Here is a 27,985-nt window from a genome sequence, read left to right on the forward strand (position 1 = left end):
TGGAAACGGGGAGCGCCGGAAAGCAGGCGAAGAGCAACGGGAGCCCCCGCAGGGCGCGGGGCGGGGGCGGGGGTGCCCCCCAAGGCCGGAGGGAGGTCGCGCGGCCTCAGCCCCAGCCCCGAGGCGGACGAGCCGTCAGCACCAGGGACAGCTCCCGAACAGCTCCCCGCAGCCCCCGACGGCGGCGCGCGCGGAGCCGGCGGCGCGCTCCCCGCCAGCGCGGGCGCGCGCCCTCCCGCCAGCGCGCGCCCCGCGCCCGGGACTGGGCTGGAGCCGCGCGTGCGGCTCGCAGGGAGCCAGCTTGCGCGTCCCGAGCCGCGGCCGCAGCCGGAGCTAGCAGAGGGCTCCTGCCCCGGCACGCAGTCGCCTCCCGCGGGCCTCTGGGCCTCCCCAGCACCAGCCTTGCCCGCCTGGCCCCAGCAGGCGCCGCAGCCCGTGGCCTGGGCAGGAGCGGCCGCCGGTAGCTGCGCCCTGCCCGGGACGGACGCCGGACCGCCCCGTCACGTGCGCCCAAGTCCTCGGCCGGCCGGGGCAGCGCCGTTCCCATGGTTCAAGGTAAGCGGGGCTGAGCGGTCGCGGGGCACGGGGGCCGAGGACGCCAAGGACGCAGGGAGGGAAGCCCCGGCTCGGTGTCCACCTCGGCAGGAGCACCCACTGCAGCCTTCCTGGCCGCCTGGAGCCAGATCCCTGCCCCACACAGCAGCCCGGCCACACCACTTGTCCTATCTTGATCTTCTCTGGAAGTGCGCCCCTGGGGAGGAGGCTATGGACCGCGAACGGGGACCCAGGTGGGCAGCAAGGGCCTGAGGGAGGCGGGGGACCCACTGTGCCAAGGGACACCTGGGCTCTGTCTTAGCCTGGGCATGAAGGAAATCGGGGAGAGAAAGTTTCCGAGGGGAGCCTGGCCTCCACTCTCTCTGGAGCCAGGAGCTAAGACCTTTCATTTACTGAGGCTTGCCTTCTACCAGACACCTGCTGGGCACCTTACTGCAAGTAATCATTCATTCAGTTCACCCAACACCCATGAGAAAGGGGCACTGGTCCTATTTGACAGATGGGGAAACTGAGGCTCAGGGAAGTTTGATCACTTGTCAAAGGTCACACAGCCAGTAAGTGGTAGACCTGACTTCAAACACCCCATTGTCTGTCATTGCCACTGGCCTCACCCTCACCTTTGTCTGAAACCTCAGCTTAAATTGGGGAGAGGAGTACCAGACTGGCATTTGAGGTGTCCTAGCGAGGAATAAAAAGACTCTCCAAACACCAAAGATCCAAGAGAGATTCCCTGTCCACACTCCTGGTTCAGCCACTTCCTCCCACCCAATGTCCGGCACTCTCAAAGCCAAGGACCACATGGACACTACTGGTCCTGCCAGGGTGCATCTCATGGCAGCCCCCATGACTCAGTGACAAGAATCTCAAAAGTCAAGTTCACTGACCCTTCTTGAGGATCAGGGAGTGTCCCAGAGGTCTTAACCCCTGCATGCCCTGTTTTCACATTCCTCGGGAAGCTGGAGCTCAGGAGAGCCAGAGGAGACAACTTGTCAGCCTTCCCCCAGCCTTCCCCTCAGCTCATGCCAGGACAGGCTCTTGGTGGGGGGCGGGGGGGGGCATTTCCAGACGCCATGGGAACTTCCAACCCCAGAAAGTTCCCACTTGCTAGGACACATCCATCCCCCTCTGCCAGTGGCATAGGATATAGCCTAGGTGACCAGAGTTCTTCTTCCCTAAGCAGGTGGCGCAAGCACTTCCTGGACCCAGGGGAGGGGTTGACTTTAGTCCTTTGTGCGCTGACTGCAAGCTTCCTTAGGAGCTCGGGTGCTGGGAACTTGTGACAAATTCATCTTGCTCCTGAGGCTGGGACTCAGGCAATGTGGGGTTTTGTCCAGTTTTTCATTTGGCAGTGGCTGCTGGGCACCTGCATGACAGGGTGAAAAAAACGGTGATCCTGGCACTGTGGGTCCTCCTGGCTTCTGGTCTCCTGGCCACCTGAGTGTCCAGTGGGGCTCACTGGTCTGGATTCACTTGAAAGTCTGGGAATTGAACGGTTTGGGGGTCTGGGAAGGACCCACAGGCTCTCCCAGCCTTGGTGCCCAAGGGGTGTGTGGGGATGGGTGCATGGGGAGCTCTGGGGAGCATTGGCTGGTCTTTCTGGAACTCACTGGCATTCTCTGCTGAGAGCCTGGCCTACAGAAGTGTCGCAGCTTCTCAGCCTGGCCTCCCCAGGGGAGAGGGGAGGGCGTCCACCACAGAGCCTCTCCCAGCCTCCAAGGCTTCGAGCTCTCAGACACACATTGCTTACACCAGCATAATCGTCAAACATGAGTAAGGACACTTGGGGGGAAAAGGGTGGGCACAGCTGGAGGAGCCAAGACTGATCTGCCCAGTTCTGTCCACCTTTCTAGGTGACCTTGGACAAGTCACTCTCCCTCTCTAGACCTCAGTCTTTCAGCTGTGAAATGATGGAGTGGCTCATGTTATGTCCCCGATGGGCCATTACCACTCTGTTCACCTAAGCCTTGAACCGAACGGGTAAGCCTGGGAGGAGCTGCAGTATTGAGGGAGGACAGAGGGGTCCTGAAATCTCCGGGCAAACCTGAGCCCAAGGCCCCCACTCAAGTGATCACCCCAGGCTTGCTTGTTTGGGGGCCGGCTCTAAATCGCTGACTGCTGGTGCTGGTGCTGGGAGAGCCATATGGCCCGGCCGGCCTGGAGGCTACACAGCAGGGCCCCACTCCCTCAGGGAGGCCCCTGGGCCTGCTCTACAGAGTGGAGGCAGCGAGATCCAGTGAGGAATAATTACAGCGCTCAGGAGGGGTGAGGGAGCAGGCGGTGCTGCGGGAGAGTTATTACGTCTCTGTAGATTGCTTCTGACTCCGGGCAGGAGGCAAGGCACAGTGGCAACAGGGCCCCTGTCCTGTCCCCCCGGGAGTTCCCGGCCCCACCACTGTCTCCAAAGTAGCGAGTCTGTGTCTGTCCATCAGTAAGAGGCAGGTTGTGGATTCTGGGCTACCTCGGGGAAATTGCTCAGCCTCCTCGTGCACAGAACTGAGGGTGCTTCTGGCTTCCCCGCCAGCACACGGTGGCCACGGAGAAACTGGGCCTGCCCGAGGCGCTGGACGCCCCGAGTCTCTTCCCACGGCATGCTCCACGGAGGCCAGGGCGACTGGGGGCTTCTCAGCCTTGCTTTGCTCTCTTCCTGGCCTTGGTTTTCCTTGCAGTATCTTGATCCCTTTGGATTTGCTCCAAAGGGGATTTGACAAGCCCAGCCTCTTCAGTGTTTGCCAGCCCCTCTCCTTCCACCGTTGAGCAGAGAGGCTCCTGGGCGCGGGTGTGCTGGTTTCTCTTTTCAAAGCTCTTTGTTCCCTTGGGAATGAGGTCCCCTCCCTGAACAGACTCAAGCTGGGGAGTCTTCCCCCCCGGGGCTTGCCCCAGCCCCCCCCCCCCCCGGCTAGGCGCTGTCTAAGGATGGTAGGGGCTGCAGGAGGAATTCCAGGGGCACTGAGCACCTTGTCCCAGGGGCAGGGTGGGCTGCAGCAAACTCACACTGAGGTTGGTTTCTGAGTCTGGCGTTGCTGCGTCCTGGCTGTGGGACGTGCCGGGCTGTGAAATGGGGACTGCGGCCCCTACTTCCCTGGGGGCCTTGCAGGATGAAACAGATGATCCTGGTGAGAGTCCTGGGGCCTCTGGAGTCGGGGAGCAAGGGGGAGGTTAGATCAGGCAAGGCTTGTAAGCCCTGCTCTGGGGGTGGGTTTCTCCAGCGGTCCAGAGAAACCACAGGCATTGTGAGCCTGGGAGGGGCACGGCCAGATCCGGCCTCTAGAGAATGTTCTTGGGCTGCAACGTGAAGGATTGCTTGGAGAGAGTGAGGCTGGAGGCAGGAAGGCTCTGGAGGAGGTCACTGCCTCCAGTCAGAAGGGAAACCATGGAGGCCTGGACCAGGGGAGTAAGAAGTGGGCAGCAACCACCATCCAACTGAGGTGGGGGCACCAGGCCGCCCCTTGGGTGGTGGCAGGGGCCCGGGACGGAACAAATAGCAGTCCTAGAGCACTCCTCTGCGTGGGGCCGGGCCAGAGACCGGGGCGTGGCCGGACGTGCAGGATGCGCCAGCACACGGGGTGAGGACGCAGCCCCAGGGGCCCCGAGGGGGACTTTTGTTCCAGCAACATCAGCGCAGTGTCAGAAGTGCCCATCACCGCCTGTGCTCTGCGCGTGGTCCCCGCCCACCTCGGGCGCTTGCCATGGGAACGGGCCCTGGCTGCGCCCGGCCAGTCACTATACCCCTGTGCTCAGCTTTCCCAGGTGGCAGAGGTGGGAGGAGGCTGGGCCAGTCACGAGGCCCACGTGGAGGCCAGCCAGGCTCCCGGGGCTGCAGCCTCATCTGCCACATTCCCCCGCCACGAGGACGGGTTGGTTAGAGTGGTCAAGTGGACGAGAGCATGGGCCGATGGGGCTGACCAGAGCCATGTTTCTGCCCAAGCTGTGCGTCGCTGGTGAAGTGACTTAGCCTCTCGGGGCCTTGGGTTCTTTGGTGATACTATTAACATCTACCTCATAGGATGCACCGGATTACGATTCAGCTGGCTGACTGGGGAGGGCAGTCCAGGCATGCTGCGTGCTAGCAGAAGCCTCTCTTCCAGGCCTGGTCCACCCCTAGGGCAGCCCCCGGGGTGCTTGTTTCCTGGCTCAGCCACAGAGTGGCCTCAGGGCTGACCAGCCTCGGGGCCACCCTGGCTCCCTGGCTACCGCCTGAGTCTGGGTTCTTCCCGACCAGATCCACAGTTTCTGCAAAGCAACAGCAATGGCAGAGGTGGCCCTTCGAGGCGCTCCCAGTCTGGCCCCGGCCAGTGGGGCCCTCTGCTGGCCTGGGTCCTTGGAGAACAGTCCTCCCTCTTATTATTATTATTGTTGTTTGTTGTCATTTGCTGTACTTAGTTGCGCACCCCATAGGAGATTACACTTGGAGCAGTGCTACCCCAGTGTGTCTGCAAAGCAACATCAGTGTCCCTGGGAACTTGCTGGGAGCGCAGATTCTCAGACCCCCTCCAGACCTTCTGCTTTAACAGGCTCCCCGGGTAATTCCTGTGCTCAGTGAAGTTTGAGACACACTGTTCTAGAAGACATTCTGTTCACCAAAATGGAAAACTGACTCCACCTGCAGAAAGCTACCGCAGGTGACTGTCTCCTCTAAGCCACTTAGGTTTTCAGCTGATCTGTATTACATTTTAATGCACCAACGGGATTTTTAAATAAAATACATTGATGCTGGCTCTAAAAGAAAAATCAAACCCTCCATTCGTTTGTTTTTCATGAAGTAAAAGGCGCGGGCGTCCCAGCTGTGACCACCCCCGCCCCCCCCAGCGCTCGGCACCTGCTAGTCGTTTGCGTGCCGGCCACCCGGGCATCTTCTGGGGGCTTGTCTGCGTGTGTTCCTGCCTTGCCCTTTTAGCGGCAGATCTGGATCCTCTCCCCGAGTCAGCACCCATCTTCTCATCTGTTCACCTGGCCCCACATTAGTAAGCCGGGGTGTAGGTCATCCTGGGTTTTTGTTTGTGCTGGATAGTGTTACTGATTTGCTCACTGGTGTAATCCCAACAGGAAAGGATCTCGTGGCAGAAGGGCCCTGAGGGGGGTGCCCACTTGTGAATAGAATGAGGCAGCAGGGCATGGGGCAGCTCTCAATGGATTGTAACATGGGTGTGCAGCAGCAGCCATCCCAGATTCAGAGGAAGATACCCCATGGGCCAGACGGAGCAGTCAGGGAGGGCTTCCTGGAGGCAGAATTTGAGCTAAACCCTCAAGGAGGAGTATGGAGTGGGGAGGAGCAGGCCTGCTGGGGAGATGGGGTATTTCTGCCATCACTGGGATGCGGGACACCTGTCTGTTGACTTGGGCTGATAATCAGTGACTCATGGAAGATACCCTGACTTTCTCCAGCAATCCACTCCCCGTGAGGGTGGGGGGAACCGGTTGGCCACTTCCTGGTGGTCTCATTGGCTTTGAGCCTCAAATCTGTTGTGATTGAAGTTGGCTTTCCCATGCATCACCCCCTTTCATCCTCTGGTCTCTCTGCCCAGCCTCGAAAGCCAGAAGCACCCATCCTGGTGCTGATGGGGCTTTGCTGCAGACAAGTGAGGGACCCGCGGCAGAGCCCCCACCCCTGCCCCATGGCCCTGCCTCAACTCCAGAGCGCCAGCCGGCTTTGGCTTTGTGCTTCCTGCCCGTGCGTCCCCCTAGCGTTGGCTCGGGTTATTTTGCCAGACTGCTGGGAGCAGGAACAGGGGCGGCTTGGAGCACAGGAGTGTGTGTCCCAGGGTGTAGGAGGAGGCTGGGAAGAATCATTAGTGTGTCCCTGACACTTGGGGGGGGGGGGGCGCTTGCCTCGCAGTGTCTGAATGTCACATTTACTCCCTGTCTTCCCAATTCTCCCATTTGCTGTTGGCAAATGCACTTACTCATTACCTTCGGGAACCTTCCTAAAGCAAAAATGCTCATTTTTCAGATTCCAAGGCAAGCACCGAGTCCAGACGCCCTTTCTCTGCAGGGCACCCCCCCCCACCACTGCTCCCAGAGCCCAGCAGACCCCGCTGGCTTAGGGAAGGACCCACAGTTAGGGCCAGGACCCGTGTGTCTGTTGCTATCAGGGTCTCCCCTAGAAATGTCTTTGAGAGGGCTAACTCCGGGATATGATGATCCAATTTTGGTTCGAAGGGGGACAGTGAAAAGGTCTAATGTTTCTCAGAAAAACAGCAACTTCTTTGTAACACTGTCAAATTGCAAGCTTCTGGTATTTACCTGTGTTTAGAGTTTGTTTGGTTAAAACATTCATTATACAGAAGGCTCCTGGCTCAGTGCAAACCCATTTACAAAATTAAAAATATAGTCAGCTTTAATTTTACCTTCACGGAACTTCCCACACGAGAGTTTCCTCTAATTACCGAACAGATTTCTATTTCAAAAAGAAAATTTTTGGTTTACGACGCAGCGTCTTACATAATCACTTTTGTGGTAGATTTTGATTACCACTGGCTATCTTGTTTTTCCCTGCACACCCTCTTCTCTCTGGAATTAGCCCCACCGTTGAACACGAGACCTGGGGGCATGAGGGAGGCCTGGGAGCAGGTGGGTAGGGGTCCGGCATGGCTGCAGAACCTGTGGGATGCTCGAAAAAGGCACAAGGGTTAGGACTCCACAGCTCAGCCCAACCCCCATCGCACGCTCCTCCCAGCTGGTGAGCTGAGATGCACTGTTGAGTCACTCTGCACCCTGGTTTCCTGGTCTGTAGAAACGGGATGGTTGTACCCCTCTTGCAGGGTGGTGGTGAGGATTCTTCGTCACCTGGTAGGAGCATGACAGAGGGAGCCTGGTGCTAGATTCTGGGGTCTCTGAGCACGGTGGGTGGCAGGTCCTGTTGCATGACACCCGTGGTGGATCTCAGGTTCCCCGTCAGCGTGTGCAGCTGGGGGTTGGTACCCTGCTTTCATCCCATCCCAGCTGAGGTCAGAGCCCAGACCCCCACTGCAGCCCAGAGGGCCCTGCATGCCACAGATGCTGCTAGCCCCCCAGCCTCCTCACTGGCCTGTCTGCCCCACTGTGCTCCTGCATGTCGGCTCACTTTAACTCTGGAACATGCCCAGAACCTTCCTCCCTGGGGGTTCTCCTGCCTACTCCCCTTTCTTCCTGGACAATCTCTCCTGGCTCGTGAGGGTCTCGGCATCCACAGTGTGCTTCAGGATTGCATCCCTGACCCCACGGCACCTCCCTGGAGGTCAGCCCCATGACACACACCCTTGGACCCCCTGTGACACTGGCTCTGTGCGTCTTCCCAACTGGCCTCCCTCTGCACACAGGATGGGGAGCCTCCGGAGGAGGGCACCTGTTGATGCTGTTCACCCGTGAGCCGAGCACCTGGCACGGTGCCTGGCACAGAGATAGGAGCACTTGGTAGATATTTGTCGGACGGCTGGAAGCTTTTGGGCCGTTCTGCGGCCCGACCTCATCTGCCAGGGGCTGGAGCAGCTTCTGCCCGGCCTCTCCCTGGACCAAGACCCCCCCACCTTTAGAGCCACAAACGACATCTCTTTTCCCACCAGAAGCTTCCCTCCGAACACTCAGAACCTCCTCGGGGAGGAAGGGGCTCAGAGTGTTCCAGAAAGGGAAGTAAGCCAGCGTGGCAGGAGCATGGCCAGCTGTGAAGCTGTTTGGGGGGTCAGCGGGGTCTGCTCGGGGCAGCGCTTGGCGTTTTCCAGCTGCAGGAATGTCATGGTGGGGGCAGGACTGGGGCTGGCGGGTCTCCCTCAGTCAGGCCTCAGCTCCCGGCCAGGCCTCCGGGGTTAATGCTGCCATTCTTCATTGACAACAGCCGCTGGTTCAAAAAAAAAAAAAAGAAAGAAAGAAAGAAAAAAAAAAAATCACTTAATCTGCAAGACGCGCTCTTTCAACAACACGCCTACACTCACTGAAAAATGGCTGAGCCCAGTTTTCTTACAAAGGGAAGTTGATGTAAAACAAATTGCTTCAGGCAGGGTCTTTGCTGAAGCCTGGGCCACCAAAGACTGCTTGGGGTGGCAGAGTTGCCCCCAGAACTTTCTAACGGAGCTACTGAATTAACTGCAGTGGCAGAGCCTCGTGGAGGGGGCCGAGGCAGGTCTGCGGTCTGTGTCTGGGGCCCGCCTGGCAGGCAGTCGAGCTCCGGGAACTGCATCAGATGAACGAAGAAATTGGGGGTGGGGGTGCTGGGCAGAGGGTTGACAGCTTCCCTTGGAGGCCTCTGCCCCCAAGATGGCGGGTGCGCGGGCAGGTGGGGCCTCCTGGGGGCCCTCGTGGCTTGTACTTGGAGAGAACTTGAGGTGACCCCAGGCAACAGCGAAAAGCCTGGAATGTGGCCAGAAGCCAGAGGTGCTGCCTTCCTCCCTTCTCTGAGGGTGTGTATCCAACCCTCAGGCTGACCGTCTTGGATGAACTGCGATTTCCAGAGGGAAATCTCCCATCAGGGTTCATTGAGCAGGTGATTAGACCAGGTAATGTCCAAATCTAAGGGGGAAAGTGGGGGACTCTTAGATTCCAAGCATCATTATTCAGATGTACTGATTCTCTGAGCCACGTGGCTCTCAGTTTCTGGCAGTCCATCATTCCAGCACCTTCGCCTGACCTCTCCTCCCAGGCTCCAGTAGTCCTCTGGCTGTCCGCCGCCCTCTGGCTGCACACCCCACACGAGATCCTGCCTGGAGCCCCAGCGCAGAAGCGGGGGGGGCCTGCCTTAAATGATCTGCACTGACCTCAGACAAAGCCAGGGATCCAGGGATCTCCCTGGTAGGTGCCAGGTCCCCTGGAGGGCATCTGAACTCCCGGGGGAATGCCCAGACACGGATGGTGCAGCCCACAGCCCGCCCCCAGCTGCTGCACCGTCCAGCCAGTCCCTCTGGCACCACCAGGTCGCTCGACTCACCTTTGCCTGGGCTCACCTGTTGTTCCACACACATATGCACACATGCCGTATACACACACACACACACACACACACACACACACACACACACACACATGTATTTACTCAGGGACAGCAGAGAATTGCAATTCAAGACAGGCAAGTGACGGCAAAGCCATAGGTAAGTCCCGAATTGCAATTCCATATATATATATATATGTTCCTGAATAGACCCATTTTGCTAGTAAAATAACTGGCTCTCCTATTTTTAAGGTTAGCGATATACACCCACACATGCACGCATGCACACAGCCCCGGGATGAGAGGTGGCACTGCCTGATTGCAGCAGGGCAAGGCTGGCCCTGGCCCCCCACGGGCCCCGGGCTGTCCTGGCTGAGGCAGGGACGCCAGGGCAGTCAGCGTGCGTGGGGTCGCCTGAGGTGGGGACACAGGAAGGAACCCTGGGAGTTGGAGAGGTGCGGCCGCACTCCGCCGACCCCCTCCCCTGGGTGACCCCACCTGTGAATAAGGATGAGGACTCCTGTCTTCCTAACTCACGGGGCTGCTCTTGGGGTAGATGCTGAAAATTCATCTTAAACAGCAGGGAGCTGTCCAGACACAGGTGGGATTCGGGGGAATCCGTCCTGGGGAGCGTGGGGAGAGAGCTGACGGTTCCGGCTCGCTCCCTCCCTCGCCCCCTCCTTCCCTCCCTCCAGTCCAGCAGCCAGGTCCAAGTGCCCCGACCTGTTGGGTTAAGGAGAGCCCACCTCCTTACTCAGTGCATGCAGCTTACCACGGCGCCCATGGAAACTGCGGTAACCGTGTGAGCCGCTAGAACGCATCTGTGTGTATTTGGTTTATGTTTTCAAAAACCTATGCGGATTTCGCTTCTGCTTTTACACGCCTATGGGGATAGGGGAGGTGAATACAAGGCACAGCGTTGTCCTGTTGCCACAGAACGTGCCTCGCACCTCCTACACTCACTCTGCAGGGCCCGGGTCCCTGACGTTGGGGTCTCCCGTGGGGAGAGCCCCTGAAAGGGCCGCTGCTCCCTCCACCTGGGCTTCCCCCAAAACAAGCCGGATTCCCAGTCCCTGATGAACAGAGTCCTTCCCCCAGGACTCCCCAACCTGTGCTCGGCTTGGGCCACTGGAGACCCAGACCCAATGAGAAGATAAGAATCTTCCAGCAATAGATCCAGAGGGCGTGCCCTGGCCAGGAGCTGGACTGTGGCCCTGCCCTCCGGGACTTGGGAATAAAGAAGAAGAGATGGTATTCATGCTACTCTTTATTTCATCTTAATTTCGGAAAGATCTTCGCTGGACAGAAGATTCTAGGTTGGGGTATTTTCCCTACTTTACACCTGCCACCCGCTGTCTCCTGGTGCCCACCACTCTCACCGCGAAGTCCGCGCGTGGCTCTCCCACTTTGTTGCTCATGGGCCTTTGTCTCTTCCTTCGATTTTCACGTCATTGCTGGTTCTAGACAATTTGCTCAAAACAGTTCCTCTGTGCTCCTGGTGTTTCTTGTGTGTGGAGAGTTTTGGATCTAAGTTTCAGCCAATGTTTCTTCTCACCGGACCTCTGTCTGTGTGGGCCTCCCTGTGGGGGCGCCAGTCCCGTGGGCGCTGGGCGCCCCTGCACTTCCCGAAGCCCTGCTCCCTCACTCAGGGTTTGTCTCTGTGCGGGTTCATTTTGGCAGTTTCTCCCCACGTCTCCAAACTCACTTCTTCCGCGGCACCTAATCTGATGTTGATCCCATCCAGTGTATTTGTCATTGGAGCTGGAGCCTTTTTTTTTTTTTTTTTTTTTTAATCTCTAGAAATTTGGTTTGGTTCTTTCTAACGTCGTCCGTGTTTCTACCTGACGTGCCCAGTTTCTCCTCCCGCGTTCGGACCACGGCGGTGACAGTTGTCAGAACGATTTTAATGTCCTGGCCTCCTAAGCCTATCACCTGTGTCATTTCTGGGTTAGTTCCGAGGGACTGACTTTTCTCCTCATTATGGATTGTACTGTGGGCTTCCCCGCATGCCAGGTAACTTTCCACCGGATGCCAGACGTGGCGGATTTCACCCTATGCCTCTCTGCCAGCTTTGTTCTGGGATGCGGCTGTTATTTGGAAACAGTTTGATTCTTTCAGCTCTAGCTTTTATGCTTCGTTGGGCAGGACCAGAGTAGCATTCAGTCTGGCCCTTCTGGGTTATGAACCTGTCCTCTGAGAGCTGCGAGCAGGAACTGGACCTGTGTGAGCATTGAGTAGTGTTCTCTAGAATCCTTTCCAGCGGTTCTCTCTCTGACCTCAGGTAGACTTGGTGCACATCCCAAGGTGAGGATGAACGATCTAGAAAGCATTTCGGGAAGGAAAGGGCACCAAACTGCAGCAGGTGGAAAGATGAGCACCAGAGCTCCGTGAAGGCTGTTCAGGAGCAGACAGACCCTGCTGGACCTGCCCTGTGCCCTTTCCTCCTACTGCCCTTATGCACCAGCTCCCGGAGCCCGCCTTGCTCTGCCTGCCTCCGGGCCTTTGCACTTGCTGTTTCAAAGGTGGGGGGCACCCAGAGCAGAAACCAGGATGCCCTAGGAACTTAATGAATATTTGCTGTTGAACTGTTGATAAACTATAAATGCCAAGGACATAGTGTGGACAGTGAGTGCTATTAGATTCCAGAAGAGGGAGCCGTATCCAGGATCTGGAGGGCAGGAAAGGCTTGCTCAAGGAGCATGCTGACCGATAGCCAGGGATTTCAATAAGCAGAACTGGAAGGGAATTCAGGGCCCATGGAATGGCACCAGCAAAGTCCCAGAGGCAAGACCATGCAGCGTGTGGTTGGGAGGCCCAGGGAACAAACCTCTTAGCAGACTGGCTTAAGAAGCACGGCAGGGACGGCAGACGCCTCGATGAGGAAGTAAGTCAGGGACCAGCTCGGAGGGCCGGGAACACCCAGATGTTCGGGGCCTAGACCAGGAGAGTCATGCGCAGGCCTGACTTCCAGGGGGGTACTTGGCTGGAGTGCTGGGGGTGCCTACAAAGGAGAACCATGGCTCCAGAAGTGCAGACATGAGACATGACAGGAAAATAAACACAGCACAGTCTGCGTGTGGGGCCTCGTCTTGTCAAGAAATCATCAAAATGGTACCTGTTAGTGGACTCTTAGAAATGCCCCCAGCTCTCCAGACCCGACCTCACCCCGTATGTCTGCATTCGTCTCTTTAGCCCTTCCTGAGCCCCCTGAGCTGGGTGCTGAGATGGACTGGGCCCCAGAGCTTGCAACCTGAGAGGAGAGAAGTCACAGGCTTCCGAACAGAGACACAAAGGAGAGGTCAGTGCAGGCTCCGTGGAGACCACTGTCATCTCTGGGCCTTGGGTGGCACTTAAAGCTCTGTGTCAAGTGCGCGTCTGGCCCGACGGCCCTGCTCGCTGGTCCCAGTCATTGCCACGCTTGGCACACTGCCGGCACTCAGTGGGTGTTTGTGGGAAGGAGGAAGAGGGGGGCTGGAGACAGGCATTTACATCCTGCTTTAAAGATGAGGGAACCAAGGCCTGTGGTCATCCTGACACTAAGGAGGAGAGTCTGGATTCACACCCAAGTCTTTCTGACTCCCAGACACACCAGGATTGGGAGGGAGAAGCCCGCCCCAACTGGCATGAGTGCAGGCTGCCTGGAAGAGGAGGTATCGGAGCTGGGCCTCAGGTGGTGGTGGTGGTGAGGGCTCCACAAGAGAACAGGTGTCATCAGCCGTGGCGGCTCAGCTGAGATGTGGAGAGTGGCCTGGGCTAGGGGCATGATTGCGGCGGCCGATTCGGGGCTGCTGAGCTCCCCAGGAGCTAAGGGGAAGGATTTGAGGGAGGTTGGCTGTAAGGGAGGAATCAAGCTGATGCAGGGGTCCCAGCTGGACTGCAGAGCAGGGCCTCACCGCGATGGGGATGTCCGCTCCTGCTCTCTGCCCTTGGGCAGGTTGCATCCCTACAGAATGGAGACAGCCACCCGGAGCTCCTGGACCAGTGAGGGCCACGCGGTGAAGCCTGCATCAGGGCCCAGCACCTCCTGAGTCCCCCGGGGAGGGGCACCCCCAGTGCAGCCCAGGTCCCGGAGGGGGGGCACCCCTAGCATGGCAGGCAGTACAGGGCATCCACAGGTGTCTGCGGTCCCAACCCAGCAGGCCCGGTTCCTGGGCCCGCCCCCGGGACCCTCACATACTTGGCCTGGGGCAGGGCTGGGCGATGATGCGCTGCCCGGGTGGTCCTGATGTGCGGCCTGGGGCCAGCCTGTCGCTCCCCTGTGGGCCTCGTTAAAGCACAGGTTCCCACTGTTCCTGAGCAGGGGATCTGGGCGGGACCCGGATTCTGGTTTCACCAGCTAGGGATGTTCTGAGTGAAGAAGTCACAGGCCCAGAGCAGCCTCAGGAGCTGATTGTCTGCAGGGCGGCCAGGTTGGTGGCTGAGGAGGGCAGAGGGAGGCCCTGGGGGCAGAGAGGTTGGTTTTCTGTTCTACAAGAGCTGGGCTCTCTGTGACCGGGGGGTTGGGGGGGCTGGCTCCCCACCCCCTCAACCTGCCCCCCCCCGCCCTTGCCTCCTCCCGGAAGCCTGCCTGATCGCTGTGCCAACCCTCTGCCCTGAACTGCTCACGAGCACTCACCACCCCCCGCAGGGGACAGGGGACCTAGTGCCCCCGGCCCCGCCCCAGGCCCTGGGAGTGGGACCCAGCTGGCTGCCAGTGACTGACGAGGTGCTTGTCCAATCCCGTGAGATGCCAGAGGCAGCCAGCCTTTCTGAAAAAGCCCCCCATGTCCTCGCCCGGGCCCCATTTCTGCCTCTCGCCGGCTGTGCGCCCTTGGGCAGGTGACATCATCTCCATGACCGCCAGTTTTCTCATCTGTGAACCCCAAGGATGATGATGAGGCTTGAATGGGGCGATGCGTGCATTCCCCCCACAGCACCAGGAATGCAGGCGTCAGTGCTCTCCAGGAGCGCTCTCAGGAGCCGTGGGCTTTCCCCAGGGCACACAACCAGAGCAAGGAGCAAAAGCAAATGTGCTCAGGGTCTCCTCAGTCTTCCCCCTCCCGAAATTCATCTATGGCCCCAAAGTCTCCCCTCCCCTTTTACCTCCCCCGGCGTTCAGCTCCCAAGGGCACTGCCTTGGCTGGTGACTCACTCCACAGGCATATGTGGAGCTCTTGCGGTTTGCCAGGGCCTGTGCATCAAGGTGACGCCTCACTGAGCTCGCAGTCAAGAAGGCAGCTCATGATGCAGAAGATGGGCCAGGCCCACGGAAGAGGGTCATTAGGGTTTCATCAAACTCGAGGTGCCGAGCTGTAGGGATGGGCAAAGGCCTGGAGTCAGCCGCCTGGCTGTGCTTCCTCCCTGTGTCCAGACCCGGATACGCTGTGCTCTGTGCCTCAGTGTCCCTGTCTTCACATGGGGACGCTCAAGGGGCCTGGGCGGAGAGTGTCCATGAGGGTTAAGTGACATACCAAGGGTAGAGGCTTCAACTCAGTGCTGGGACGTGGTGTGTGTTTAATAAACGGAAGCTCCGACCGCGCTCCGTCCTGTGCACCTCCACCCTCTGACCTGGGCCCAGGAGCGGCACTCAGTTCTTGGAAGAGGAAGCTGAAAACAGAAAAAGAAATTTAAGTCAAGCAGCAGAAAGGGTTTTGCAAACCCAGCTTCTACCCACTGTTACTCTTAAGGGGGAGAAAAAGGCAGCCCGACTGCCCCTGAGCTGGTGCTCACCCTCCCCGCCTGCCCAGGAGCCTTGGGGGGGCAGGCAGGTCCAGGAGGTGAGGGCCACAGTGGCGAGACCCCACCCCTTCCTCCCCAAGCTCAGGGCCTGGTCAGCGGGGGCTTGCCAACTGGACCCAACCCCATTCCAATCCCCCCTATTTCGGAGCCCTCACTGTGTCCTTGTGCTGTGCTGACCCCCAGTGACAGAAGGGCATCGGAAACATGGCAGACCGGGCTCTTGCCTTCATGGGGCTTGTAGTCGGATGGGGCAAGGAGGAGGATGGACCCCTGTCCCGTCCCTCCCACCTTTAGGCAAAAGCCGTGGGGGGCAGCCAGGAGGAGGGAAAACACCAGACACCAGCTTTGGGGCGGCGCACCGAAGTTCAACCCTGCTCCCCCACCCCAAACCACGTGACCCCTGTGCACTTCTCTGGCTCTGTTTCCTTGTCTGTGAAATGGGGTGATGATAAACCTGCTCAGACTGTCCAGGGATTAAAGATGTTGGTGAAGGGTGTCATGCCCCGCCAGGCACAAAGGGTGCTCAGGACGAGATAATGTGCTTCTTACTAATGTGAGGTACTGGGAGCCCCCCCCGGGTACAAAGGGTGCTCAGGACAAGATAATGTGCTTCTTACTAATGTACTGGGTACTGGGAGCCCCCCCCGGGGTCTGTGAGGGGGGCAGTGACCTATCCAGACAGGTTGAGGAACCCCAGCAGGGCAACATGAGCAGGAGGGTGGCGGGGGAACCCCTGGGCAGCCTCTCTGCTGTGTTGGAGGCACTTGGGCATGAACTGTGAGCGTCTACAGACCCACCTACGTCCTTCAGACCACGGGAGGTCAGACAGGAGAGGTCTGGGGGCGGCTGGGGCCCTAGGGCCAGACACTGCTGAGCTCCACACCAGACAATGGGGGCGTTGCCTCCTCCTCCCACCCCCCCACCCCCACCCCCACCTCGGGGCCCAAGGATCGGGTTCAGGGTCGCTGGCCGGTGCCCAGCCCTGGTTCTGCGGCACACATCCAGGGTGACTCTGGGTAGGACTCCTTCTTTGGGGGGCCCGGCCACCTGTCTGACAGAGAGCGGACAGCAGCACACACCACCAAGCCTGGTCCGCACAGAGCCGGGGGAGCCAGCCGTACCCGACCACTCGCCTCCCTGCGCACCGAGGGTCCGCTCCTCTGGACGAGCAGGACGGGGTGCTGAGGCAGGGCCTCTGGGACGAACGGCAACAGTGACAGCTCAGACTTGAATTAATTTTGGAGCAGGCTCTGAGGGCAAGGAACAGCGTGGTAGCCTGCCTCATAAAAGGGCCCCACAGGCTGGCCCTTCCACGGGCATGATTGGGTGCTGTCCACTGCCCCCAAAGGACCAGGAGGACCTGCGTGGCTTCGGCGGGGCTCTGTGACAGAGGCCAGGAGGGCCTTCCCGAAGGTTCCTGAGGAAGGGGACGGCGACTGCCTGGGGACCGTGCCAGAGGTGGCAGGAAGCCCACCCAGCTGGGGGTGCCCTCTTTCCCAGGCAGCAGGGAGGCTGAGCCGCCTGGCCAGTCCCGGTGGGGCCGGCATAGCAGCTCCCTCCAGTTGCCCGGCCATGGCCCAAGCGCCCCAGCCACTCAGGGCCTGGGGTCTGTGCTGAGGTGCTGAGTCCTCGCCGCACGGTGCATGGCCTCCCCTTTGCTGCCTCAGCCACGTGCACAGTAGGCCTGGAAGGAACACAAAGACCAGAGGTCCCTGCTTGCTCGGTGGGTTGCTTCATTTTTCCAGCCTCGGTTTACCCCTGGACTATGTGGGTGGGGTCATCTTGCAAAGAGATGCATCTACTCCCTGCTTCCCACGTGGCCTGGGGAGTGCGGGTGGGGCGGCCATCCCGGGGGGAGTCGAGGGGAGAAAGAAGCTGGATGAACCGTCCTGAACAGAGCCGGGAACCCCAGGCAAGGCCCTGCTCCCCCAGTGCTGACCCCGACGGGGGCTCTTCAGCAGGGGCCTGGGGAGAACTTCTGGAAGTTTGTGAGCCCCAGAAATGGCCAGTGCCTTGTGCTCTTCCTGGCAGTCCCTCAAGGAGCCCATAGCGTGCAGCAGGCCAGCCCAGGGCATCCTTGGCTTCCTGAACACCAGCTCCCAGCCACGCCTGGCAGCACCAGCCCCCCTTCCCCCCGCCTCACTGCAGGCATTGTCTGGCCTCCACCTGGTGGTGGGCACAGGCCTGGCTCCCTGGGCCCCGCACCAGGTGGGCCTGCAGTTTGGGGAGCTTGGGGAGGAGATCTCCAGGGGCTGCTTGGAACTGCCCCTCCAGGCCCCGCGCCGCCAGCCTGGCCCAGCCCGGCCCGGCCCAGCCCAGCCAGGCTCTGGAGAATATCCTGAGGACCAGCCACGGGGCTGCTGAGCACTTCCCTGTCTATTTATTACCAAACCCAGGAATCTGGGAGCCCGCGGAGCGTGAAATTAGGAACAAATGTGGAGGAGGTCTAGACAGGAGCTCCGCGGCCACTCTCACTCGCGGGCCGCGGGGCCCTTGGGCTTCCAGGTAGCAGGAGCGCTTTTGTAGCCAGACCGATGTGTTTGTGGAGGAGAGGGCGGGCTGGCTCTCCATAAGCCCTTGACGAGACAGCAGGATGGGGAGAGGCCTGCGGGGGGGAGGCAGGACCCCCCGCCAGGCTCCCCCAGCCTCGGTTTCCCCATCTGGAAGCCAGTGGTGCCATCATTGCTTGGTTGGAAGGGCTGCTTGTTACACAAGCAGATTCCAAGGCCCCCCTGCAGACCCGGAGAGACTTGGGCATCCGTGCGTGTGTCCCAGGCATCCCCACGTTCTGGAGCCTGGAGGGCTTGGAAGTCGCTGGCTGAGAAGAGCCAGACGCCCGGCTGGGCCGCAAGGATGCGGGCTCGGCTTCTCCTTGGCTCCTAAAGGAGCACCAGGCCCCTCAGGTGAACGCGGGCGGACAGAAGCCTTCATGAGGCGTTGCTGTGTGCCCTGTGCCTTGCAGGGCTTGGGGCTGGGGCCGGGGGCATGGCGCGAGAGGAACAGAGGAAAACAGGAGTCTGAAACTCAGTGCGGGGGGCGTGTGGTCCAGATGGCAGCCGCGTGGGGGTCTTCTGCCAGAGGAAGTGGTTATGGGGAGGGGGCTCCGTGGGGGGGGGGGAGGCAGGTGGAGGCTGCCGTCTGGCTCTGCAGCCAGGTGTTTCCTGCTCCCCGCCCCCGACACCTCCCCATTTGGTCTTCCTGCTCGGAGACAACCCGAGCTCATAAAGCAGTGGGCCTGCCCGCCTGCCCGCCGGGGAGACTGGCTACCCGGCCCCCTCCCCACAGACCCTAGGGGTGGGGTGAGGGTGCACAGACGGGCCCCGTCTCACAGCCTGTCCCTGTAAAAACCGAGGGTGGGGACAGGGAAGCAAAGCCGTTTATAAAGCTTTAAAACCATTTATGGTCCCAGGGGGCAGATTAACAATTCAGCACGATCCCCGCCAAAACGTCTTGGCTGGCAGGGCGGTGAAGACTTTAGGGAGAGCCCAGGAGGAACCTCCACCAGGCTGTCACTGCGTCTGCCAGCACCTCTCTGCCTCCCAACCTTTGCTTTACTGTCCCTCCTCCCACAGCCGTCCCCTTCCTCCGCCAGCCCAGCCAGTCCCTCCTTCCAGGGAGGCCCCTGGGGTCCCCCCAGTGCAGACCGCCTGTCTCCAGCCCTGCCCCCCAAAGCCCTCCGTTAGTCTCTTGGGCACTCAGCATAGTCACGCTCGGGACACAAGTGTCCAGGGGCCACCAGGCCGGCCCGGTTCCCTCCAGGCTCCCGGGGAAGTGTGCACCCAGCGTTGTCTGCAGCTCCTCGGTCCGCCCTGGGGGACGCCATCTCGATCTATGGCCTGGACCTGTGGCTGGCACTGTTTTACCTCTGCAATCCTCAAACTCTTTCCTGCATCTCCATCACCCCAGCCCCTGGCAGGCTGGGCTGGTTAAAGATACCAACGTAGATGTTTCACGTCTGGAGCTGCCGGAATGGGTGTCTAAACCCTGCCATACCCATATTACGGAATAAGGAAACTGAGGCCCAGGGAGAGGCCTCTGACCCAGGGTGACCAGCAAGTGTATGGCAGGACTTTCCTCACCTGCCCCCCATCTTGGGCAGGACGAGGGCCCCTCAGGCTCATCACCGTGGTGTCCGGCCGGGCAGTCCCCAGGCATGGGAAGGAGGTCTGAAAGGCAACGGCCCAGCAAGGATGGCAGGTGTGAGGGTCAGAGAAGCAGGCGTCTGGCTGCTGCTTCTTCCGAGAACTCACTGTGTGAGGTCGTGGACGAGCCACACCGGCTGCTCACACTGGCCTCAGCTTCTCTGTCCATCCCAGGACTGGCATTTCCAGGAGAGAGAAGTTCAAGAAGGCTTCCTGGAGGAAAATGCAGCATGCTCCTGGCCCCGATGGTAGTGTAGGCCCTGGAAGGGCAGAGGAAAGGGATCCTGGGGGTGGGCAGGGCCAGGGCAGAGGGGTGGCAGGAGGGTGGGGCTGAGGGAAGCCATGTCCCTCGGAGGGGGTGTTCAGAGTTAACTGTGGACTGATGTCAGGCCGGGGCACCAGCAGCACTGCCAACCGCGTGCGCGTCTGCTGGCCGGGCCTGGCCCCGGGACTGGCGCCCGCCGCGGGCGTTGCTGCCCCTCGGCATGCGTGTATCTGCAGAGCGAGGCTGAGACGCTCCAGCTGGACGTGGCCGGGGTGTCGGAGCCGTGGCTGCTGACAGCCCTGGGCGCCTGGCCTGCGCCGGCACCCTTCCCATCACGCCACCAGGCTGCCTGCCGCTGGAGGGGCCCCGAGAGCCAGGCCGAGCAAGGGGCCTCCTGGATCTCAGATGCAGGAGAGGGGCCCTGTGGCCACCACGGCCACTCTCCAACGTCCTCCCGGGCCTGCCAGAGGCGGCGGAGCCAGGGAGGGACACGTGTATTAACAATAGCCATCTGAGCACAGTACGCCGGCCGGCCAGTGGGATCCTTGATGTCCTCATCACCGCACCCAGGAGAGAACTGAGGCACGGAGCCAGCCCCATGCTTGCAACTAGCCGGAGGGAGAAGCAGGCTGGCTCTCGGGGGTCTGCTGGGTGCTGGGTGCGAGGGGCGCGGAACTGCCTAGCAGAGCTTAATCCCTGCACGACCTCTCTTGACTTCTTGCAAGCTGAGTAAGCTCCCTCACTGACGAAGTAGGAGCATAATTATCTTTTGGGGTATAAAGAGCAGAAACGCAGGCAAGGTGACACAGTCACAGAATGAGTCACTCTGCGGATGCGGGGAGGGACACGCACTTCCGCCAGTCGGGACCGCGGCTCGGCTCTCTCTGGGCACCGGCGTCCTTCCACTCTCCACCCCCCCCCACCCCTCCCAGGACCAGCTCCTCGGGCCGTCACACACGTGGCTGGAAGCACCCGTGTCTCTGCCTTAGGTCAGGTGACCAGCAGGGACTGGCCAGGGCTGGGTCCCAGGCCCATCTCTTAAGAGAGAGGGGAGGACTGGCTCAGCCTGGGGCACACATCCACCCCAACCCCAGCAAGCGACGGCCAGAGGGCTGGCAGCCGGGATCCACACGCGCCGCCGAGGGCCAGGCTCGGAGAGGAGAGCAGGGGCCGGCCAGCGCCCTGAAACCCACAGGCTGCGGGACTGTGCATGGTGGGGGGCAACAGGGGCTCAGCTCAGTCCCAACATGTGATGATATGGCAGGTTTGACCTCCACCCTGACCCCAAAACTACTGGTGCTGGGACCTCTGCCAACCTTGGTTTGCTCATCTTCAAACGTGGGAACCACCACACCTGCGGGGTCTCCCAGGGGCGGTCCCTCGTGACAAGCGCTGGGCAGGACGGTGGAGAGGCCAATGCCCTCTGGGCCTGGGAGGCCCTGGATTCCAGGTGGTGGGCCGTGGGGCCTCTATGCCTTTGGGCTGCAATGGGGCCTGTTTGCCGGAATGGTGTTCCCGGATCAGCCCACCCTGACGGGGTGCTGGGGTGTGGCTGGATCGCCGGAAATGGCCCTGCTCTTCTCTGAACCTGACTCCTCATCTACAAAGTCAGGGCCCCAGTGCCGGCTCTGCCCTCCCACGGCGCCATGGACCCTAGGGAGGGCTGCCTGGGGTCCATTCCCCTGCCGCTTTCTGGCCGCTTCAGGGTAAGGCTGAGGTGGGCTGTGGCATCCTGGGAGCCCCACAGGAGGGCAGGGAGCAGGGGAGTCAGGCCAGCAGCTGTTGGCTGTGCTTTGCCTCACCTCAGCAAAAAGCGTGAAATGCATCTGGACAGCAGGCCTGGCCCCTGCCCAGCATCCCCCCGCCAGCCGCCTCGCCTGCACACCCAGCTCCCTGGATCTGGCCCCAGGTCGGCCTGCACCCTTGGCAGGGCCAGCAGGCCAGCTGGCCTCAGCCGCCCCGGGGGCCAAGGCGGGTCGAGCTGCCCGGCAGGGTGCCCAGGAATGTGGGGGTCCCCGGGGCTCCTGCTTTGTCTGTGTGGCCTGCGTTGTGTTCCTGACTTGGGCCCTGTCTGCACCTCTGTCTGAATTTGGAGCTGTCTGTGAGTCTGTGTCTCGTTGTCTCATCACTTTGGGTCTGTCCAGATCTGCCTTTCTGTCTATCTATCTGTCTGTCCAGAGTCTGGGTTCCCACCCCAGCCTTGCCTCTGATGCACAGTGTTGCCTGGAAAGACTCTCATGTCAGTACATGGTCATGCTCCCCGCCATCTGTAGACGGGGTGCTGGCCTTCCTGCCCAGCCTGGCCCCCTCCCCAGCTAGCTGTAGAGTCTGCAGGGGAACCCCTACACCTTCCACCTCGCCTCACCCCTCCTACACTGCTGCCCGAGGGCAGGGGCCCAGCCCCTCCCTCCCCACACACCAATTGCTCAGATCTTGAGTCTCCGAATGAAAATCCCATGTCAATTCTCACACATTCCTGGAAGGGGAAAAATGGGCCCAGATTCCAGCAAGTCTTTGGCAAGGTTTATCAAAAAACTTTAGAAAAGTGCACACCATAAAGCTATTTGTTGCACATTCCTGTAGTCTTTTAAAGTGGGAAATAATGCAAATACTCACCCATAGAGCCTGGTTGAGGAAGCTCAGCTTCCCCACACTATGGGGCAGCAGGCTCTGCAGGGGTCCCTGGGGATGTTCAGTGTGACCAGGGCGCATATGGTCCATGCAGTGATAGACGGCCTGGGGAGACGGGGAAGGGGCAGAAAGTATATACAGAATGCCATTTTGGAGTAAGAGAAGGAAGGAACTATATCTTCACTTCTATTTTTAGAAAGAAGCAATGGGAGGTAAACCTAGAACTAAATAAAATTGTTCCCTCTGGGGCAGAGCAGGGGAGAGGCGGGAAGGGAGACCTCTCTGCACCTGGTTTTATGCTTTTGACTTTGGAACCAAATGTTTTCTACCATTTAAAGGCAAAACTAAATCAATTAAAAAAAAAAGTAAGAACTAACTGGAATAAATGAGTCTGAGTATTGAGTTGGTGGAAAAACCATCCTAAGAATTATTTCAAGTGACTTTGAGACAGTTTTCTTTTTTACTATCCACCCCTTAAGGGGTAAGGACAAAAAAGAGGAACAAGTAAGTATCCGATTCCATTCAGTGGATGTATTAGTAAAAATATTGGTAATGTTATTTTTAAATTATTATATGTAATAGGGAAAAACAAGTAAGGAATAAAGTCAATATAAACTCATGTTTTATTTTTCTTTTCCTAAAAAAAAAAAATATTCCCTGGTTGTGGTGTCTGAAAAAGCCTAGAACCAATGAAAACTCAGGAACAGCTAACACCCTTAGTGCTCAGACTATGTTCTCTACCAACCACTTCCCACTAAGAGACCCAGGCTGTCACAGAGGAACAGTGGGGGTCCCAAGGCCAAGAAGAGCTGGGACATCTTGTGCCTGAAAGCCAAATATTATCAAGGATTAGTGGGGGGGGTCCCATCAAAATGACTCAGGAGTGAACGTGGAGGGGCGTCCAAACCCACAGTCCCAATGGGGTCATTTGAACACCAAAAGGTACATTCAATATATAAAAATCAGTGACATCAAAGTGATATTAGGAAACCACCACACACCTCTTGGGGAGCCAGCATATTCTGGAAATTGATAAGGAAGTGAGCATCCGGGCCTTCCCCTTGCAGACTGTATTTTAGGATAACCATGTAGGTATTAGGGAAAGTTCTTTAGAGAAGAATCAGAGTTGAGAAATGCAGAAGAGATGATAGTGTTTGAAATGTCACTCTTTGCAGCCCCTAATGAAGTAATGGATCTAAGTAGCAGTCCCCAAAGGCTGCTAAATCGATTAGGTGGAGGGCCAATAAGGAACCTTCCACTGGAGGAACTGGGCTGACAGCAGCTGAACCCCACCTGTTATTCTCGACATGACGACGAGAGGAACAGAGTCTCAGCTCCTGGAAGCAATGTGATAGGAAGCCAGTTTAGAGGACAAAACAGTGATGGACCACGACCAGTGCCACTCAAGGAGACCCAGCCAGCTCTAGTACATGGAAAATTCTGTCAGAGAAATGACCCAATTTCTTAGATAAACAACCTGGGGCAGGGAGTGGGCGAGGAGATTGGAGGGAACTGGAATGTTCTAGAGTCAAAAAAGCCAAACGCAACTGGATCCTGATTTGAACAAACCAACTGTAAAAAGACATTTTGGAGCTGATGGAAGGAAGCTGAACACAGACTGGGTATTTTTTTTTTTTTTTTTAAGTCTTCATCTGTCAGATTTTGCACTAAACTGATATGCTCTGGGATTTCCTTTCATATCAATTGCCGCCCCCCCCCACGCCACGCCACGCCCCTGCAAAAGAGGGATGGCAAATGGGAGCGGGGTGTGCTGGAGCCAGCGACTCCTGGCCTGTGGGAGAGGCTTGCTAGCCATCCAGGAACTTTGCAAGCCAGTTGTCCAACCTTTGTAACTTGAACCAGGCCATAGTGAGAATGGGCATCAGCGACTGCTCCAAGCAGGGCGCTTTGCTTCTGGAATGGGTTTATCGGCGCCCGGGTGGGCGGACAGAACAGCTAACAAGACGGTAGCCAGTGATGCACGTTCGTTCTGCTTTTGTTTCTGTGACTTGTGCCGTGATGGAGAGTTTACAAGGGGGCCTGTCCTTTGGCCTAGAAAGCCCACTTCTAAGAATTTATCCGCAAAGAGGAACTGAAGTGGGCCATGGCTCAGATGACTCCAATCGCTTAGCTACAAGAATGCTTACTGAAAAACATCCACTTTGAATATTTTTTAAATGTAAACAACCTAAATATCAAAAAAGGATTGGTTTTCAGTCGTTGAAAGGTGACAGAGTTCCGGAGAGCGGTTGTACAACAGAGTGGCATATTTAACGCCCCTGAACGGTACATTTCATATGGTTACGATGGCAGACCAGGTTATATGTATTTTACCCCAGCTAAAAATTTTAAAGAAAACAGATCAGTTATGTCATACAATGGAATATGCCTAGAAATCATGTCGCGGAAGGAAATGTAATGATATGGAAAAATAAGGATGATCTTGTTAGGTTACAAAACCATATGTTCAGCTTGACTGTGTTTGGGTGAATTTATAAAAAATGCGTGAGCTCGGGAGAGCCAGGCTGGAAGGGCGCCATTCCCTGAGAGCGTGCTACGCTGAGTGCTGAAGTGCGTGCTCACGGAATCTTCTCGGAGCCCCTGGAGCCAGGCTGGGGCGTGCCGCTAGCATCAGCCCCTCCAGATGTGGAAGCCAGGCCCCGGAGAGGGAGGGGCAGAGCCGGCCTGGGTCTCCTCCTGCCCCTGCCTCCCGCCTGCATGCCCGGGTGTGTTTGATCTCCCCCTTTCAGCCAGTGTCCTCAACTTTCCAAGCTATAAGGGCTTGTTTTTGCAGCAAGGAAGCAATGATGCAGTAAAGCTGGTGGCGTGTGTTTGCAGGCTGTTGATGGAGAAGGGGGCGGATGACAGCCGGGACAGTGGTCATCACCGGGGGCATCTTGGCGACTGTGATTCTGCTCTGCATCATCGCTGTTCTGTGCTACTGTCGGCTCCAGGTAGTCCCGGGGCGCTGGGGGGAGGGTGCGAGGAGAGATCCCCCCACCCCTGCGCTCGTGAGGGCTGGGGCCCAGGAAGAGGGGGAGGGTCAGGTCCTGCAGAAGGTGCAAGCAGACAGCCCTGGCCTGGGTCCCAGCTGTGGGGGCTCAGGATGGTGGCCACCTGGCTCCCCTCACCCAGGGCTCCCCAGACTCCCTGCAAGGGGAGGCCACCGAGGCTCAGGGAGGGTAAGGGGTGGGTAAGGGTAAGAAGGGGTGGGTACCTGGGCCGTGCTACTCGCCCCACCCCGCCCCTGCGCTCTTCCTTCCCTGCCCACCCTGTAGGGCCCTCCAGGTCTCCCTGAGGGGAGGGGAAGCCGGAAGTGGAGGGCAAGGCAGCACAGCCCAGTGCCCATCTTCGGGCTGCTTGACCCTTCTGTGCCTCAGTTTCCCCACCTGCAAAATGGCGATGACCCTCGCGCCTGCCTCCCGCTGCAGTGGGGATGAAGCCAGCCCGTTCCTCCCCGCAGCGTTCAGCAGGGGGCCTGGCCTGAGCGTGCTCCCACAGTGTGGCCACCGCGCGCGAGGGGCGTGGGCGGGAGCCGGGGGTCACCAGCCCTCTGCCTGCAGTATTACTGCTGCAAGAAGGACGAGTCGGAGGGGGACGAGGAGGAGCCTGACTTCGCCGTGCACTCGCACCTGCCCCCGCTGCCCTGCGGCCGGAACCTCGTGCTCACCGACGGGCCGGCGCTCTACCCGGCTGCCTCCACCTCCTTCAGCCAGAAGACCCCGCAGGCGCGCACCCTCTGCCGCAGCTGCTCCCACTACGAGCCACCCGCCTTCTTCCTGCAGGAGCCCGAGGACGAGGGCGTGCGCAACGGCGGGGAGCGCGTGGCCTACCAGAGCATCAGCCCGGAGGACGCGGAGCTGCCGCCCGGGAGCTTTGCGGGGCTGCAGGCGCTCAACCCCAACCGCCTGTCGGCCATGCGGGAGGCCTTCTCCCGGAGCCGCAGCATCAGCACCGACGTCTGAGCGGCCCCGCCTGCCCGACGGGTCCCCAGACCATGGTGGGGTCCCCGGGCCGCATCAGCCTGGCCCCGGGCCAGGACCAGGGCCCGGCCCAGCCCTCCTCGCCTCCCTGTCACCACGGGGGCCCATGGGGGAGCTCTGCGGCTTACGGCACAGATAAGGCCCTGTGAGCACACGCACGGCCGCCGGGGGTAGGGGCTGTGGGGCCTGGGGCTGGAAGGCAGGCAGGCACAGGCGAGGGGTGGTTCCCAGGTGTCAGGCTGCAGGGCAAGGCAGGGCTCTGGGGCGGGAGACACCGGGCTCCTGACGGGGAGGCTGCCTTTCAGTGAAGCTGCCGTGGAGCGTTGGCCCCCAGCCCGGCCCCGGGAACGTGGCCCTCCCTGGCTGCAGGACCTGACCCCGTCCCCTCCCCTCCCCGGGCCTCCGCCTTCCCACCTGTTCAAGGAGGAGGGCTGACTGCGGTGCCGCTGGCCCGGTAGCAAGTGCAGACCAAGTATTCTGTCCTGGAAAGGGGGCCGCTGTCCCCCCCACGCCTCCCCCCACACACGCACCCCTGGCTTCCAGCGCCAGGCTGCTGAGACACTCTTTGGGCTGGCCTCACTGCAGATGCCCAAATGAGTTTCAGGGCTGGCCGGGCCCTCGCCATTCACAGCGCCACCTGGCTTTTTGGTGAACGAGGGAGGCACAGAGGGAGGAAGAGGCCACGTGCCAACCACCTGCTTCAGGAGTGTCCACACCACGACACGCGCCCCCTTCTGAAGCTCTGGTGTGGTAGGCAGACGGAGCAAGGATCAGGACCAGAAAGACCCACTATCTCCCTGTGAGACTTGGGACAGGCCCTCCTACCCACTGGGCCTCAGCCTCCGGGAGCCCTTCAAGCTCTGGTCCCCGGGAGAGACACCCCCTGAGCTCTCCCCCCCAGTCCCTGTGGCTCAGGAGGATCTGGGAGCGAGGCCCATGATCCTGCTCTTGCTCCATGGAACCCCAACTGAGCCCACTCCCCACCAAGCTCCCAGCAGGGCCAGGGTCTCCCTGGGAGCCCACCCTCCAGCTCCCTCCCTCTGGCTGGGGAAGTGATACCCAATGGCCACCCCAGGGAAATGCCCCAGACCCAGGGACCCGGGCATGGGGAACGCAGCTCCCCCACCCAGCCAGAGGCAGTGAGCATTTCCTTCTCTGCAGCAGGGCCCCAGAGCCCCCGGCCCTCTTGGGGCCTGCCGTGGAGCCCCCAGGGTAAGGTAGCCCCTGTCTGCCAGGGATACAGGCCAAGCTCCTCAGCCAAGCCATCTTCCTAAAAGCCAAACAGATCTTTGAGGGTCCCTGAGCCTCAGGGCAACCTGAGCACCTGCCTCTTGCCGAAAGCCCCAAAGAGTGGAGTCATCTGGATGTGAGAAGAGTCGGGGAAGACTTAACTATTTTTAGCTTTCTGGATTATTTCTCCTTCTTCCTTTGTCCTCCTGCCTCAGTTTGGACATGCTATTGGAATCCATCCCCAACTTTCCTCGCAGCCAATCTCCCCTCCTTTGTGGAACCCCATGAATTTGTTTTGTGCATCTGCTTGGGGGGTGGGCTGGGGTGGGGGGCGAGCACCAGGAGGTGACACTTCCTGTGGGCGGCTCTGTCCCGGGTTCCTCTTTCCTTCTCTGGTCTCTATTCTCTGTATAGATTCATAGATCCCCTTGAAATGAGATAAGGACCCCTCCGTGTGAGCTCCCGCAGCTGCACTGTGGGGACCTGCAGGGAGCTGGTGCTCCCTGAGAAAAGCGAAAGCCAATAAAGCTCATCTCCGGCACCACCGCCACGCCGCCGCCTTCGGTCC

The 27,985-nt window shown here is 59.3% G+C and overlaps 1 protein-coding gene across 2 annotated transcripts; it reads left to right on the top strand.

Moving 5' to 3' along the window:
- The first annotated feature begins 272 nt into the window (after window positions 1–272).
- On the top strand, window positions 273–27,963 carry FAM163B (family with sequence similarity 163 member B). 2 transcript variants are annotated; one of them, XM_027616073.2, is made up of 3 exons: window positions 273–555; window positions 25,043–25,158; window positions 25,768–27,963. In XM_027616073.2, the coding sequence occupies exons 2-3, from the start codon at window positions 25,066–25,068 to the stop codon at window positions 26,167–26,169; spliced, it is 495 nt and encodes a 164-aa protein (XP_027471874.1). In that variant the 5' UTR covers window positions 273–555; window positions 25,043–25,065; the 3' UTR covers window positions 26,170–27,963. The 2 variants fall into 2 exon arrangements, with proteins under 2 accessions (XP_027471874.1, XP_027471876.1); XM_027616075.2 differs by lacking the exon at window positions 273–555 and adding an exon at window positions 24,859–24,930.
- Window positions 27,964–27,985: the final 22 nt, after the last annotated feature.

Source organism: Zalophus californianus, chromosome 13 (genome assembly GCF_009762305.2).
Source record: "Zalophus californianus isolate mZalCal1 chromosome 13, mZalCal1.pri.v2, whole genome shotgun sequence".
Taxonomy (NCBI): domain Eukaryota; kingdom Metazoa; phylum Chordata; class Mammalia; order Carnivora; family Otariidae; genus Zalophus; species Zalophus californianus.

Coding starts and splice junctions, on each gene's coding strand:
- FAM163B (XM_027616073.2), top strand. CDS start 25,066: ATGACAGCCGGGACAGTGGTCATCACCGGGGGCATCTTGGCGACTGTG. Junction 25,159..25,767: donor TGTGCTACTGTCGGCTCCAG/GTAGTCCCGGGG, acceptor CTCTGCCTGCAG/TATTACTGCTGCAAGAAGGA.